The sequence below is a fragment of the Pleurodeles waltl genome, chromosome 6 (genome assembly GCF_031143425.1).
Source record: "Pleurodeles waltl isolate 20211129_DDA chromosome 6, aPleWal1.hap1.20221129, whole genome shotgun sequence".
Classification (NCBI taxonomy): Eukaryota; Metazoa; Chordata; class Amphibia; order Caudata; family Salamandridae; genus Pleurodeles; species Pleurodeles waltl.
In genome coordinates this window covers 106473628-106486785 of record NC_090445.1, presented here as the reverse complement: position 1 = coordinate 106486785, position 13158 = coordinate 106473628, and the positions used below count along the sequence as shown (strand labels likewise).

The 13158-nt window shown below is 47.5% G+C and overlaps 1 protein-coding gene across 3 annotated transcripts in view; it reads right to left on the bottom strand.

Annotated features, from left to right (window-relative positions):
- The window catches only part of CACNB1 (calcium voltage-gated channel auxiliary subunit beta 1), a 335868-nt gene extending 327991 nt beyond the window's left edge, over nt 1-7877 (bottom strand). For all 3 annotated transcript variants that reach the window (XM_069237464.1, XM_069237466.1, XM_069237468.1), the window contains exon 1: nt 7653-7877. In XM_069237464.1, coding sequence (XP_069093565.1) covers nt 7653-7742 — 90 coding nt within the window. In that variant the 5' untranslated portion in view covers nt 7743-7877. The remainder of the gene's footprint in view (nt 1-7652) is intronic.
- Between the last annotated feature and the right edge of the window lie 5281 nt (nt 7878-13158).

Below are 13158 nucleotides of genomic sequence, written 5' to 3'. Positions count from 1 at the left end.
AAGTTACTCCTGTCTGCTCTGTGCCACAGAGCTACCAAGGGGTTGAGTTCAGTTTAATTTAGTGACTGACAACTAACAAGAGTTGTGTTTATTCCTTGAGGTGGGCAGTCACCTATCCCAAATAAGAATCCAATTTATTACAGCCAACAACACACCATGTTTTTTTAATTGAATCCTAATTGCATGAAGATCTATTTGTTACATCTCTACTCTCCAAGTGTAGATCGTTTCCTTAGCAGAATATGCATCAAGCTGCTCTTGTTTTGGATGAGTAGGGTGTAATATGCTATTTATTACCATGTTTGGCATGGGGAGGAAGGTGAAGCCTTGAGTGAGTTATGCTGCCCCTCCCCTTGCTTAACAATGGTAATAAACAACATATTACTCTCTCTGCATCTGTATCTATGGTTTTGTCATGTGAATTTGTTTTTTTAAGTATTACACAATGGCCCTGTTGTGTATGGGAACTGTGACGTTTTTGTTACAGTCACCTAATGATAGCATGGGAGAAATCAGGGAGCATAGTTACACAGTACCCATGGTAGAACAGGAGAAATTAGGTAGCATTACACAGGACACCTGCCTGCTGATTTTGGGGAACTCTCATATTATTGTTATTCAGGGGGCCTGCCATAGTTGAATACAGATAAACTTATTAAGGAAGCAGCTCTGAAGCCTTGTTAGAGTAACCCACATTAGACAAGATTAATATAGCAGTCTCCAGCAGTGATCACGTCAGTTCACCAAGCATGGTTGCCAGCAGTAAAGTAATAACATGCTTTGTCAGTATAGAATTCTTCTCCGTGGGTCATACATAACAACCACAGCCACGATGCTACTGGTACCAACGTAATAATTATAGTAATAGGTCTCCCCATAGCCGCATGATTCATTACTTAAATATCTGCTTTTAATATATTCTGGAAATTCAGCCATTTTTCTTCAAACATCAGCCTACAAGTTGTGAAAATACACACAGTTTCGTCTCAAATACACTCTTCTAAATTTTGATATACATATATCAATTCAAACAAGCAAAAGCTTCTAATTTAGTAGGCTGGATTGCACACGGGAGAGCTAGTTACAGATAGCTGGAGAGCTAGCAGTAGCTCACACGGTAGTGGTCAGGGAGGCCTGATCTATAGACTATGATATAATACTGGCACATCCATCCTTCCCTAATATGAGGCTCATGATTTTATCCCACTAATGTCCTGATACTAAAGTGAGAAAGATAACATATGCACACCAATCCATTGAAATTGCGGGTGAATGTTACAACAGTTGTGCAAGATGTTCCTACTGCTAAAGATGAGATCCTAGCAGTTGCACTCACAGAACCATTTTCCATGTCAATGCAGGGGCTGTTTCTCTCCCTTCGGGGAGGACAATAGTAGGTGTCCACCAAAGGCACGGTGTCCCTGTACAAGTAAGAGGATGTTGATGAATCTTGTAGCAGGGCTCCAAGAAATTAAATCAACAAACTACCTGATGCTAAATCCCATGATGACTTAATTCCTCCTGTTTGCCAACAATGACAAACATTCTCTGATTCAGTCATGGCTCTCTAACTTAAACCTAACAGGCTTCCCACCCTAACTGACAGAACAGGCCAAATCACTCAGATGTACTCTCTAATCAAACCTCTCACCCAAAGAACACATTGCCAAGAAAACCTAAACAGCCTAGCTTCACCTTCCTCTCCTGAAAAAATTGAAACTTTTCCTTCCAGGAAAAGAACTTAAGAAACAATAGTTCAAGTTCTAGTCCTCTCACATAGATGGAGGCAAAACCCTGCTCAAAGGCAAAGGAATCCCAGAGACCACCCTTGCTCCACGGGCCTCCTTCATGCAGCAGCAAAGGCCATCAAGTTGCTGAATAATCCAACCAATCACCCTCACACTAAAGGATCTACTCTGACTCCTTATGCAAGCCTAGATCATCTTCAAGATGATCGCTTCACTTACAGGGCACATTACAACAAGACCCTTTTCTGCCTAGCTAACAAACTAACATTATCTAGAGGTCAACACGGGATAAGGAGCCCTGGCACCACCAGATTAGAGACCATATACTGCAGAAACAAGAAAACAACAAACCAGGGCTTCTCAACATAAACCCCATGATATGGAACAACATCTCCTCTACAAATCGGAACAGCACAAATCCTCCTAAAATACAGAAAATGAAAACTCACCTCTTCAAAGAATACTACTTCAGAAACACTGACTTCTCACCCCTTACACTAGCTGTAGCTCCTATATCCTCTGCCCCCTCCCCCCACCCCCAATAAAGCCCTACTGCAAGGTCTTCGTTCTAGAGGGCTCCTGTACTTGCTAGAAAGGTTCATGCTTTAGAAATGCCAAAACATACATGCATATGAAGCAGTTCATCCAGGGCCAGGTACTACCACAGACACACATAGACTAAAGGTGACCTCTGCACAAGACCTGGCATCAAGAGGGCTACACCAAGGATTGATACCAACACAGTCACTCGCTGAGGAGGCCCTACATCAGGGACTGGCATCGACACACAGACACTGCAGCATTTCTACCCTCCAGCCATGCACTTTGCTCCAGAGACATTGTAATTTAGAAACGGATCTTTCCTGCCTATATAATGTTTTGGGTTATGACTGCCCAGTGACTTGTTACCTACTGGTGTGCACTGAAACAGTCGTGGTGAGCACCTGTCTACACATATACAGACCTTTCAAGACCATGAATTTGTTGAGGCACAGCCATTATAAAAAATGTGTGATGGTCTGTGACTGCACATACAAGGCCCTTGTAAAGTTATGGTGAGTTTACAAACAAACTCGATGGTGAGGTTTGTATTTTTTCTGCAAGCACAGCTGTGGTGAGACCTTGTGTTTGTGCCAACACAGTCCTTGCGAGGTCTGGTGTTTGCCGAAACACAGCATTTGTGGGCAATGAGAGCGGAAACAAAAACACAAACTATGCCTTAATACTGGGTGGCAAAGAAAATGTAATAGAAGTCAGGCATAGGAAGGAGCCAAGGGTGTCCCTTCTGTCCCTGGGAGCCTGGGCTATGTCTTCTGTCTTAGGGAACCAGAGTTGTACATTCTGTGTGTGGGAGCCAGGGCTGCACCTTTGATATCTGGGAGATAGCGCTGCACCTCTGTGCCAGGGGGCCAGAGCTGTGATTTCTGTGTCTGGGAGACAAGGCTGTTCCTCATCTGGATGGGAGCCAGGGCTGTACTTTCAATGCTGGGAACCAGATGTATGCCTTCTGTGTCTGATAGTCAGGACTGTGTTTTATGTCTGGGATCAAGGACTTTGCCCTTTGTGTCTGGGAGCAAAGGCTATGCTTTCTGTGTCTGATAGTCAGGCCTTTGCCTACCGTGTATGGGAGCCAGGGCTGTGCCTTCTGTGTATGGGAGCCAGGGCTGTGCCTGCCATGTCTTGGAGGCTAGTCTGTACCTTCATAGTATGGGAACCAGAGGTGTGCATTCTGTGTCTGTCAGTCAGTACTGTGTTTCATGTCTGGGAGCCAGGGCTGTGCCCTTTGTATCTGGGAGCCAGGGCTACATGTTCTGTGTCTGGGAGGCAGGTTTTACCTACTGTGTATGGGAGCCAGGGCTGTGCCTACTGCGTATGGGGAACAGGGCTGTTCCTACCATGTATAGGAGCCTGGCCTGTATCTTTGGTAACTGGGAGCTAGGGATGCACCTTCTGTGTCAGGGGACCAGGCCTGCGTCTTCTGTGCAAGGAAGCCAGGGCTGTGCCCTCTATTATGTGTCAAGGAGTCAGGGCTGTGCCTTATGTAGCTGAGCCAAGACTGTGTCTTCTGTGTCAGGTGTGGAGGGCAGAACTGCACCTTCTGTGTCAGGGAACCAGGTTGTGTCCTTTGTGCCTGGGAACCAGACCTTTGTCTACTGTGTATTGAAGCCAGGGCTGTACCTTTGGTATCTGAGAGCTAGAGATGCATCTTCTGTGCCAGGGAGCCAAGGCTGTGCCCTCTGTTTTGTGGAATGGAACCAGGGCTGTGCCTTTGGTGTCTGGGAGCTAGAGATTCATCTTCTGTGCCAGGGAGCCAAGGCTGTGCCCTCTGTTTTGTGGAAGGGAGCCAGGGCTGTGCCTTTGGTGTCTGGGGGCTAGAGATGCATCTTCTGTGCCAGGGAGCCAGGGCTGTGCCCTCTGTTCTGTGGAAGGGAGCCGGGCTGTGCCTTTGGTGTCTGGGAGCTAGAGATGCATCTTCTGTGCCAGGGAGCCAGGGCTGTGCCCTCTGTTCTGTGGAAGGGAGCCGGGGCTGTGCCTTTGGTGTCTGGGAGCTAGAGATGCATCTTCTGTGCCAGGAAGCCAGGGCTGCGCACTCTGTTCTGTGGAAGGGAGCCAGGGCTGTGCCTTCTGTGTCTGGGAACTAGAGATGCATCTTCTGTGCCAGGGAGCCAGGGCTGTACCCTCTGTTCTGTGGAAGGGAGCCAGGACTGTGCCTTCTGTGTCAGGGAGCCAAGCATGTGCCTTTAAGTAGCTGGGAGCCAAGACTGTGTCTTCTGTGTCAGGGCTGGTGGGGAGGGCTGCACCTTCTGTGTCTGGGAGACAGTGCCATACCTTCTGTGTCTCAGAACCAGGGCTTTGCCTACTATGGCTTGGAGCCAGGGCTGTTTCCTATGTGCCTGTGAGCCAGGGCTGTTTGCTATGTGCCTGTGAGCCAGGGCTTTTCCTTCAGTGTCTGGGACCAGGGATGCACCTACTGTGTCTGGGAACCAGGACCGTTTCTACGACCCATGGCAGTGCCCTCTGTGTCTGCGAGCCAGGCTGTATTTCCTGTGCCTGGGAGTGAGGGCTGTGCCTACCATATCTTGCAACCAGGGCTGTACCTTCAGTGTCTGGGAGCGAAGGCTGTGTCTATTGTGTATAGGAATCGGGTTTGTGCCCTCTGTGTCAGGGTGCTAGGGCTGTACCACCTGTGTCTTGAAGCCAGGCCTTTGCCCTCTGTGGCTTGGAGGCAGAACTGTTCCTCATGTATCTAGGAGCCATGGCTGCAACTTCAGTGTCTGACAGAGATGTGCATACTCTGTCTGACAATCAGAACTGCTTTTTTATGTCTGGGAGCCAGGGCTATACCTTCTGTGTCTGGTTCTGTTTCTGGGAGCCAAAGTTGAGCCTACCATGTCTTGGAGTCAGGGCTGTGTCTACTGTGTCTTGGGATTCAGGGCTGTGCCTTCTGTGTCTGGGAGCCAGGGCTGTGTCTACTATATCTTGGTGAAAAGGGTATGTCTACTTTGTCTGGGAGCCTGGGCTGTGCTTTCTGCGTCTGAGTCTCAGAGCTGTATCTACGGTGCCTGCGAGCCAGGGCTGTGCCTTCCGTGTCTGGGTGCCAGAGCTGTCTCTTCTGTGTCTGGAAACAAGGGCTGTCCCTCTGTGTCTGGGAGCAAGAGCTGTATCTTCTGTGTCTGGGAACCATGGCTGTCTCTTCTGTGCCTGGAAACAAGGGCTGTCCCTCTGTGTTTGGGAGCCAGGGCTGTCCCTCTGTGTCTGGGAGCCAGGGCTGTATGTTCTGTGTCTGGGAGCCAGGACTGTCTAATCTGTGTCTGAGTGCTAGAGCTGTCTCTTCTGTGTCTGGGAACCAGGTCTGTCCCTCTATGTCCGGGAGCCAGCGTTGTCTCTTCCCTGTCTGGGACCCAGGGCTATCTCTTCTGTGATTGTGAACCAGGTCTATCCCTCTATGTCTGGGACCCAGGGCTATCTCTTCTGTGATTGTGAACCAGGTCTATCCCTCTATGTCTGGGACCCAGGGCTATCTCTTCTGTGATTGTGAACCAGGTCTATCCCTCTATGTCTGGGAGCCAGGGCTCTCTCTTCTATTTCTGGGAGCCAGGGCTATGCCCTCTGTGCTAGGGCTGTGTCTATGATGTCTTGGAGCCAGAGCTGTTTCTTTTCTGCGTGGGAACCAGGGCTGCCCCTCTGTACCTGGGAGCCAGGACCGTGTCTACTATGTCTAGGACTAAGGGCTGTGCCTGCTATGTCTAGGACTAAGGGCTGTACCTGCTATGTCTAGGACTAAGGGCTGTACCTGCTATGTCTGGGACTAAGGGCTGTGCCTGCTATGTCTGGGACTAAGGGCTGTGCCTGCTATGTCTAGGACTAAGGGCTGTGTCTGCTAGGTCTAGGACTAAGGGCTGTGTCTGCTAGGTCTAGGACTAAGGGCTGTGTCTGCTAGGTGTAGGTCTAAGGGCTGTGTCTGCTAGGTCTAGGACTAAGGGCTGTGTCTGCTATGTCTAGGACTAAGGGCTGTGTCTGCTATGTCTTGGACTAAGAGCTGTGTCTGCTAGGTGTAGGACTAAGGGCTGTGTCTGCTAGGTCTAGGACTAAGGGCTGTGTCTGTAGGTCTAGGACTAAGGGCTGTGTCTGCTAGGTCTAGGACTAAGGGCTGTGTCTGCTAGGTGTAGGTCTAAGGGCTGCGTCTACTATGGGTGTCGGTGCCCATCGAGCTGGGACTGTAATTTCTTACGGGGGTGAGTGAGAGTCTACAACCTACGGTGTCCATAATAAGTGGTCAGAATTCAGGAGGTTGGGGTTGCCCTGGATAAATAAGGGGGTCGTGTTCAGGAGCGGTTCTGGTCCCAATGTGGAGGATGGTGTTCAGGGAGCTGGGGTGTCCTTCATTTGGAGAGTGGTGCCAAGGAGGTCGGTGTGCAGGGAAAAGGTCGGTTCTTAACATATTGTGGTCGTTCTCCGGGCAGAAGGGATTGCACCTAATGAGGGCAGCGTCCACGGAGTGAGGCTACCTGTCCTCAATGAGGGTCAGTAGCCAGGGAGCAGGGGTCTCGCTAATTGAGGGGAGCCACCTCTTTTTAACAGGTGGATGGGCACCCCGTCGGTGCCCGGTGTGCTAGTGTGCTTATAATATGAGGAATGGTGTCCAGGGGGCACAGGGTGTCCTTAAAAGGGGGACTGGTGTACAGGAAGATGGGGCTGACTGTAATATGGACGGTAAGGCCCATCCATTGACATTAACCCGAGAAAAGGTGTCCATGTGTCCAGCGATCCCGGACACACTGTGGCACGGTGGTGGCGTGTAGGGAGGCGGGACTATCTTTTACATAAGCCCGGAGTCCCGAGTGCACGACTTTCTAAGGATGGGGGTTCAAGTGGTGCTTCTGGTCCGGGGTGGGGGGAAGAAGCTCGGCGCTGTCATTCCCTGGGTCTGGCACGGCTCCGTATCCTGGCATCGGAGGCAGCCGGGGCACTGTTCACCCTCCCACCCTGATCCATCTTAGCTTCCGATTCTTCTGGCGGGTAGGATTTTCTCACCCTTGTCGCCGCCGATCTGCAGCCGTCTGTCGTGATAATAAACACCTCGCCTGCACAGGTGGGCTACACACATGTCACTTCCAGCCCCAACCATATCGCACCTCGATATATAGACTATAGATGGGATTATTCCTCAGACCTCATAACCCCCAAACATCCCCCCACACCCCACCTCGAATTAACCTCCGCAGGCCCTTCCCCTCCCTGCTCTTCCCGCAACCTACAGGTGTGCGGCGAGGGAGGGGGGGGTATATCCTGCCTCCTTTGCCCCCTCCTCCCTCCCCTCACCTGCAGGGCCCCGAGGAGGGGATCCCCTCGCTCGCGCACATCTCGCTGTGGCCCCTTCCCGGGTGTGCTTCCCCTCCTCACCTGCAGATGTGGGTTCTCGTAGACGTCCATTTGGATCTCTTGGGGGTTGGGGCCGGAGGGGGTCCTAGACATTTCGCCCTTCTCTACCATTGAGCTTGTGCCCTCACAGCGGGGGGACTCCCAGGAGTGTGGGTTAGGATGGGGGCTTTTGGACGAGGGGGTCCAGATCCACCCTCAGCATCTCTCTCCCGAGCCTCTCACTGCATCCTCAGCTCTGGCAACAATGGAGCCCGTCGCCCAATCACTCAATAGCGAGGCCAGCCCTGCGCTTACATTTGCTACCGCGCCCGTCACTCTGCCAGCCTTCCCTCAGCAAAGGGGGCGGGAGTAGGTGAGCTCTGGTCCTACCCCCCCACCAAACCCCTCCTATTCCCGGTTGGAGTGGTGTGCAGCAGATGGCAGTGAGATGCTGGTGGGAAGGAAAGATGGAGAAAAGGAAGGAGAGAGAAAAGAAGGAAAAAGAGTAAAGAAAACAGAAGGTGAGAAGAAAATAAAGTCTCAAAGTAGGAGAGATTAGCTAGACCGATGAATAAAAGGGAAGACGGAGAGAAAGCAGGAAGGAGCAAAGGGTACAGAAACGAAGTCGAGGAAGGGAGGACTGACTAACGAAGAGCAGATAAAGACTAAACAAGAGAATGAAGCAGGGAGAGAAAGAATGGAAACATGGTTAACAGAAAGGGAGCGGGAAAGGAGAGGGGGAAGTGAAGAAGGGAGAGAAAGAAGGATAGAGAAAAGGAGAGGGGAGATAAAATGATGGGAAGAAGGAATGAGACAGAGGAGGGAGTATACGGCAAATTAAAGACTAGAGGAGGGGCTAAAAGGAAGAGACAGATACGAAAGTAGAAGAAACAAGAAGAAGGAGTGAAAAGAAGGAAAGTTGTACGAGAAGGTGTTATGGGGAAGGGGGGAAGTTTTGAAGGGATATGAAATTAAAAGATATACTGTTAGATAAACAGAAAAGTCAGCGATATATAGCGCTATAGAGTGGGAATAAATTTGACAAAGGTCATGGAAATGTCGGCTAACTAGGAGAAGGGCAGAGAAAGGTCAAATATATAGAGACAGCGATTGACCTGTCAGGATTCAAACTTTTGATAGCACAATCACAATGTACATGCTCTTGAAGTCAGTGCATTGGTTCATTGACTCACAAGGGAAATAGGAAGACTGTGGACTATATAGGATCAGAGGCATAGAACAAAACAGGATATATTGTGAAATATACAGACATGTATTAAATGTATAGACCATATGTAAAAAGGTATAGAGCATACGGCCCGAGATGTGGTAAGATAAGGCAACAGGACTAGCGACCTAGAATGGTAGAACTTGCAAGTCCAAGGGATACACGAGTAGAGAGACAGTAAATTGGATGGGTATAGGGTGAAGTTATAGCAAGGTGTCACTGCCGATAGGGCAATCACCCCATAGAACATGGGGTACAGTAGCATAAGGCTCATATAATAACATATAGGAAGGCCATAGGTACAATGTCCATGAAATCGAACGGTATCGGGGATAGACTGAGCAACTTAAAAAGATAGAGTATATAGCGACGCGGACATAAAAGGTCGACTTCAGGTTTAGTTGAGCCTGAAAATGTGTTCAATAAAAAAATGTGAATCACAAAGTGAAAGAGAGCGGGGATGCTACTTAACATCTGTGTTGGAGTCATGATCCCCGAAACAAGGTAGAACATACAGTTGTCCCCCAATCCACAAACATAGATTTTGTTATCTCTTTGGAGCTTCCCTACAATGAAGCACATGCAGTGGTGGCCTCATGCCAGCGGGTGCAGGTGACCTATAGAAAGTGTGAACGTTAGTACACAGCTTCAGCTGAACAAGCAATACCCTAGAGTCCTGGCTTGAGTGCCAGGGGGGCTTCATGCCTCAGGTTGGGTATGGGCGCTGCTGTTACTCGACTTAGAGTTTGGCGGAGGGGTTACTCCGTCACAAACGTGACGGAAATCCCACCCGCCATATTGAAATCCCATAACAGCCCATGGAGATCGTAATACGGCAGATGGGATATCAGTCACGTTTGTAACGGAGTAACTGGTCCGCTAAACTATAAATCAGGCCCTTAATATGGACAAGAAAATATGGCAGTTATGGATTACAATAATGAAGCCGTCACAGTGGATAGTTTATTTAACTTCACAAGTTTTTATTTTTACTGTCCCTCATCGCCCGGATATTCCTAGTGGTGGCGGACAGTAACAAAGTCACAAAAGGTCTCTTGTTGCTCTCCACTGAAGCAGGACAACAATCCTGTAACACGTCTAGAGGTGCACAGCACTGGTTGCACCAACAATGGTCTATATGAAATACTTTGTACTAAAATGTGGGTTATCATGCGCAGAATTTACCACCATGCATCTGGGCTAATTGTGTTCTGGTATGCAAGGCAGTCTGCTCTCCTCCTTTTGTACAAAAAGTTATGCAATCGCCCACTCTAAATAGAGTGGACAGTCACATGGCTTACCTCTGATGAATGTGCTTTCTCAAATTAATAAACTATTCCAACACAAAGAAAACAAAATAGTGAGTGTGTACTGGCGGTAAACCTCTATTGAACAGTGTATGTTATTTCATTTTAGGTACCGTTAGCAGATAGAATATGCGTGCCAATATACACAGAGTTTTGTTTACATACTCTACTAGTTCATTGTTAGGAAGAAGATCCGGTGATTCCTGTTGTTGCTGTACCATCTTGCAACCTTAGACACAGATGAAAAATTCCTGAAATTTCCTGTTGGGATTTTGTGACTCCTGAGCAATCTCAGTCCTTGGATATGTCCTCCATGCAAATTCTCCAGTCAGCTGAACCTGGTGCAGATTTTCATGGCATCAGGTGAGATCTTCCTGACAAGTGCAGTCCAGCTCCTCTACACACATGCAATCTCTTCTTCTCTCTGCAGCTCTAAGCAGCAAAGCATCTAGTAGATTTCCCAGACTTAGGGCCTGATTTAGATTTTGAAGGATGATACTCCATCCATCAGGGTGACAGAGGATATTATCTCCATCAACCTGAAGGACTACCACCCACCAAATGTAGAGATGACTGCTGCCCCAGTGGTCTCTCTGTACATTGAAAGGAACTGCTATCACAGCATTTCCCTTCAAGATACCAAAATGTTTGGTGGAGGCTTGCTGTCAGTTTAAACGCTTAACCACAAACTTAAAATTTTTTGTTTTTCGAAAACAAACTCTCAATCAAAGTGGGAATTAGTTTCTGAAAAACAAAAAACTAATGACCCCTACACCCTAGGAGTTTTCTCCCAGAGAGTGAAGGGTTATTTTTTTTTGCTGTCCCTCCTGGGACAGAATAAAGGACATCACACTGTCCACCCTAACAGGAAAGGCTGTGCTATGCTCTTCCTCTAACATTCCCTAATGGGGAATATGTTGATGGAAAGCTTACTTTCGCCCACTTCTAAATGAGGCTGGCAGACTGAGAGTTTGTCAGATAGTCCATCACGTTTGCTATGGAGTACTCAGCCCTTCAAACGGTGAATCAAGCGCTTAGGCTCAGTTGTGAGGAACATGGGCATCTAGTGCGGTGTGTCCTACACTGGTAAACAGGCCGCAGTAGCGTTGAGATGATGATGATAAATGAACCCAGACCTGGTCGAGGGGCACAAATGAGACCCCTCTACTTAACCATGCTGAAAGATGAAGCCAACTAGAGTGTAGGTACAGCAACGTTTCTTGTTGCTGGTTAGATATTTCAGGGTTCTGAGCCCAGACTCCTCAGTCTGACCAATTCTGCAAGTCCAAAGTTTGATGTGCATAGGGATCAGATAACACCCTGCATGTATTTCTGTTGACTAGGGGCATTGCAGTAAAACAGGAAATGGATGATGTAAGAATATCTCATAACAAAGAGGATGCCTTCGTAGACAAATGCAATCAGCTGATGACCTCCCCCATCTATTAGGCACACACGTATTGAAAGACAGATGAAAAATGTAGTATTCTATTCTTAATTCAAGGGTAGTAGAATGTTGGTGATGTTAGAATCCAGCGATGTAATGTAGAATGTTGCTGTGGTGGTTTTGGCAGTTGCTGAGAAGCTGTTGGTGCTGACACGATGTGCCCTGTGGCAGCTCTATATAAAATAAACTAAGGTCCACTTACCTCTTCCCGCCTTATTCATCTTATCTTTTGGAAATGAACACTACAACTCTCTGTTGGTGGCAAGCTGGGGAGCTGCCACATAAACCCATGCTGAACTAAGGTCGGCAGTCTAATGTCTATCCAACCGCAAGTAGAATTTCTACAATTATATGACTGAGTAACCTCAAGCAAGGAATTTTGGTTTATTTTGAGTGCTTCCTTTTTTCGGCTGCACGTTAATTTATTTTAAGCCCCCAGATCGTGCCCAAGTGTCTCACAAAGGAAGACTTATCAAGCTATCAGGATTTTTTGAAGATGTTGTTGGTGTTCAAAAATAGGATTTTTTGGGGCAAAATTTATGTAGCGGACAAAAGACTGCATCTTCAGTTGGTTCCACCAAGGTCTGTTCAAGATGTTCCTGGTATATAAGACCAAAGACCAAGTGTCCATAGTTAGAAAGTGTTTAGTGAGCGAGATGACAACCACATTTCTTACTGTGTTTGCTGATATGCTGGGCACCATTAATTGTTTCCAACAAAAATTAAAGTTAATAAAGGATCTATATCAGTGAAGCACAAAATGCATTGTGTCCCTTTATCTGTTAGGGAGGATCGTGAGAAATAGTTGATTAAGTTGTGTGACAATGCAATCACTGAACCCATCAAATTGTCCCTGTGTCTACCAGGGGTTGTTCTCACCCAGTGTAATGGTAATGTAGAGAACTCCATTAGTTATGCATCAAGAATATTCAAAGAGTCTGAAACCCACTATTCTACCATTGAAAAAGAGTTACTGGCATGTTGGCGGGTTATACAAAAGTTTAAACCATACATTTGGGGCACGAATTTCACTATCAAAACATAAGCCCCAATTGTGATCCTGAATAAATCAAAGAGCAAACCTCAAGGATTTTAAGATTGACCACAAAGCTGTTGCAGTACCATTTTGACAAGGTACACATTTAAGATGTGAAAAATGTCCGAGCAGATTTTCTTTCTAGATTTGCAGCAAAGTACTGATGAAGGTATGAAATGTTGGATGAAAACTGTTTGATTGCTGCGGTAAAGCTAGAAGAGATGTATGCAGTATAGGAGGATGAGTGGAAGAATGAGATGGTGTTGGATGAGGTTCTGAAAGCAGCTATGTCTTATGTGAGCAAAGGGTGGCCCACAGAGGAATCTCTTGGACGTTCGTGTCAACCCTTTTGGAAGGTGCATGACGGACTGTTGCTGACGGATGAAAAATTAGTACCTCCGGTTGGGATAAAAGCTAAAAAGCTAAGCTGATAAAAATGGCTCTTGAAGGTTGAAACAAGATTAAGACAGATGTTGTGGTGGCCGTCTATGGATAAAGAAATCAATCATTTTGTTGGGGGGTGCGTGTTG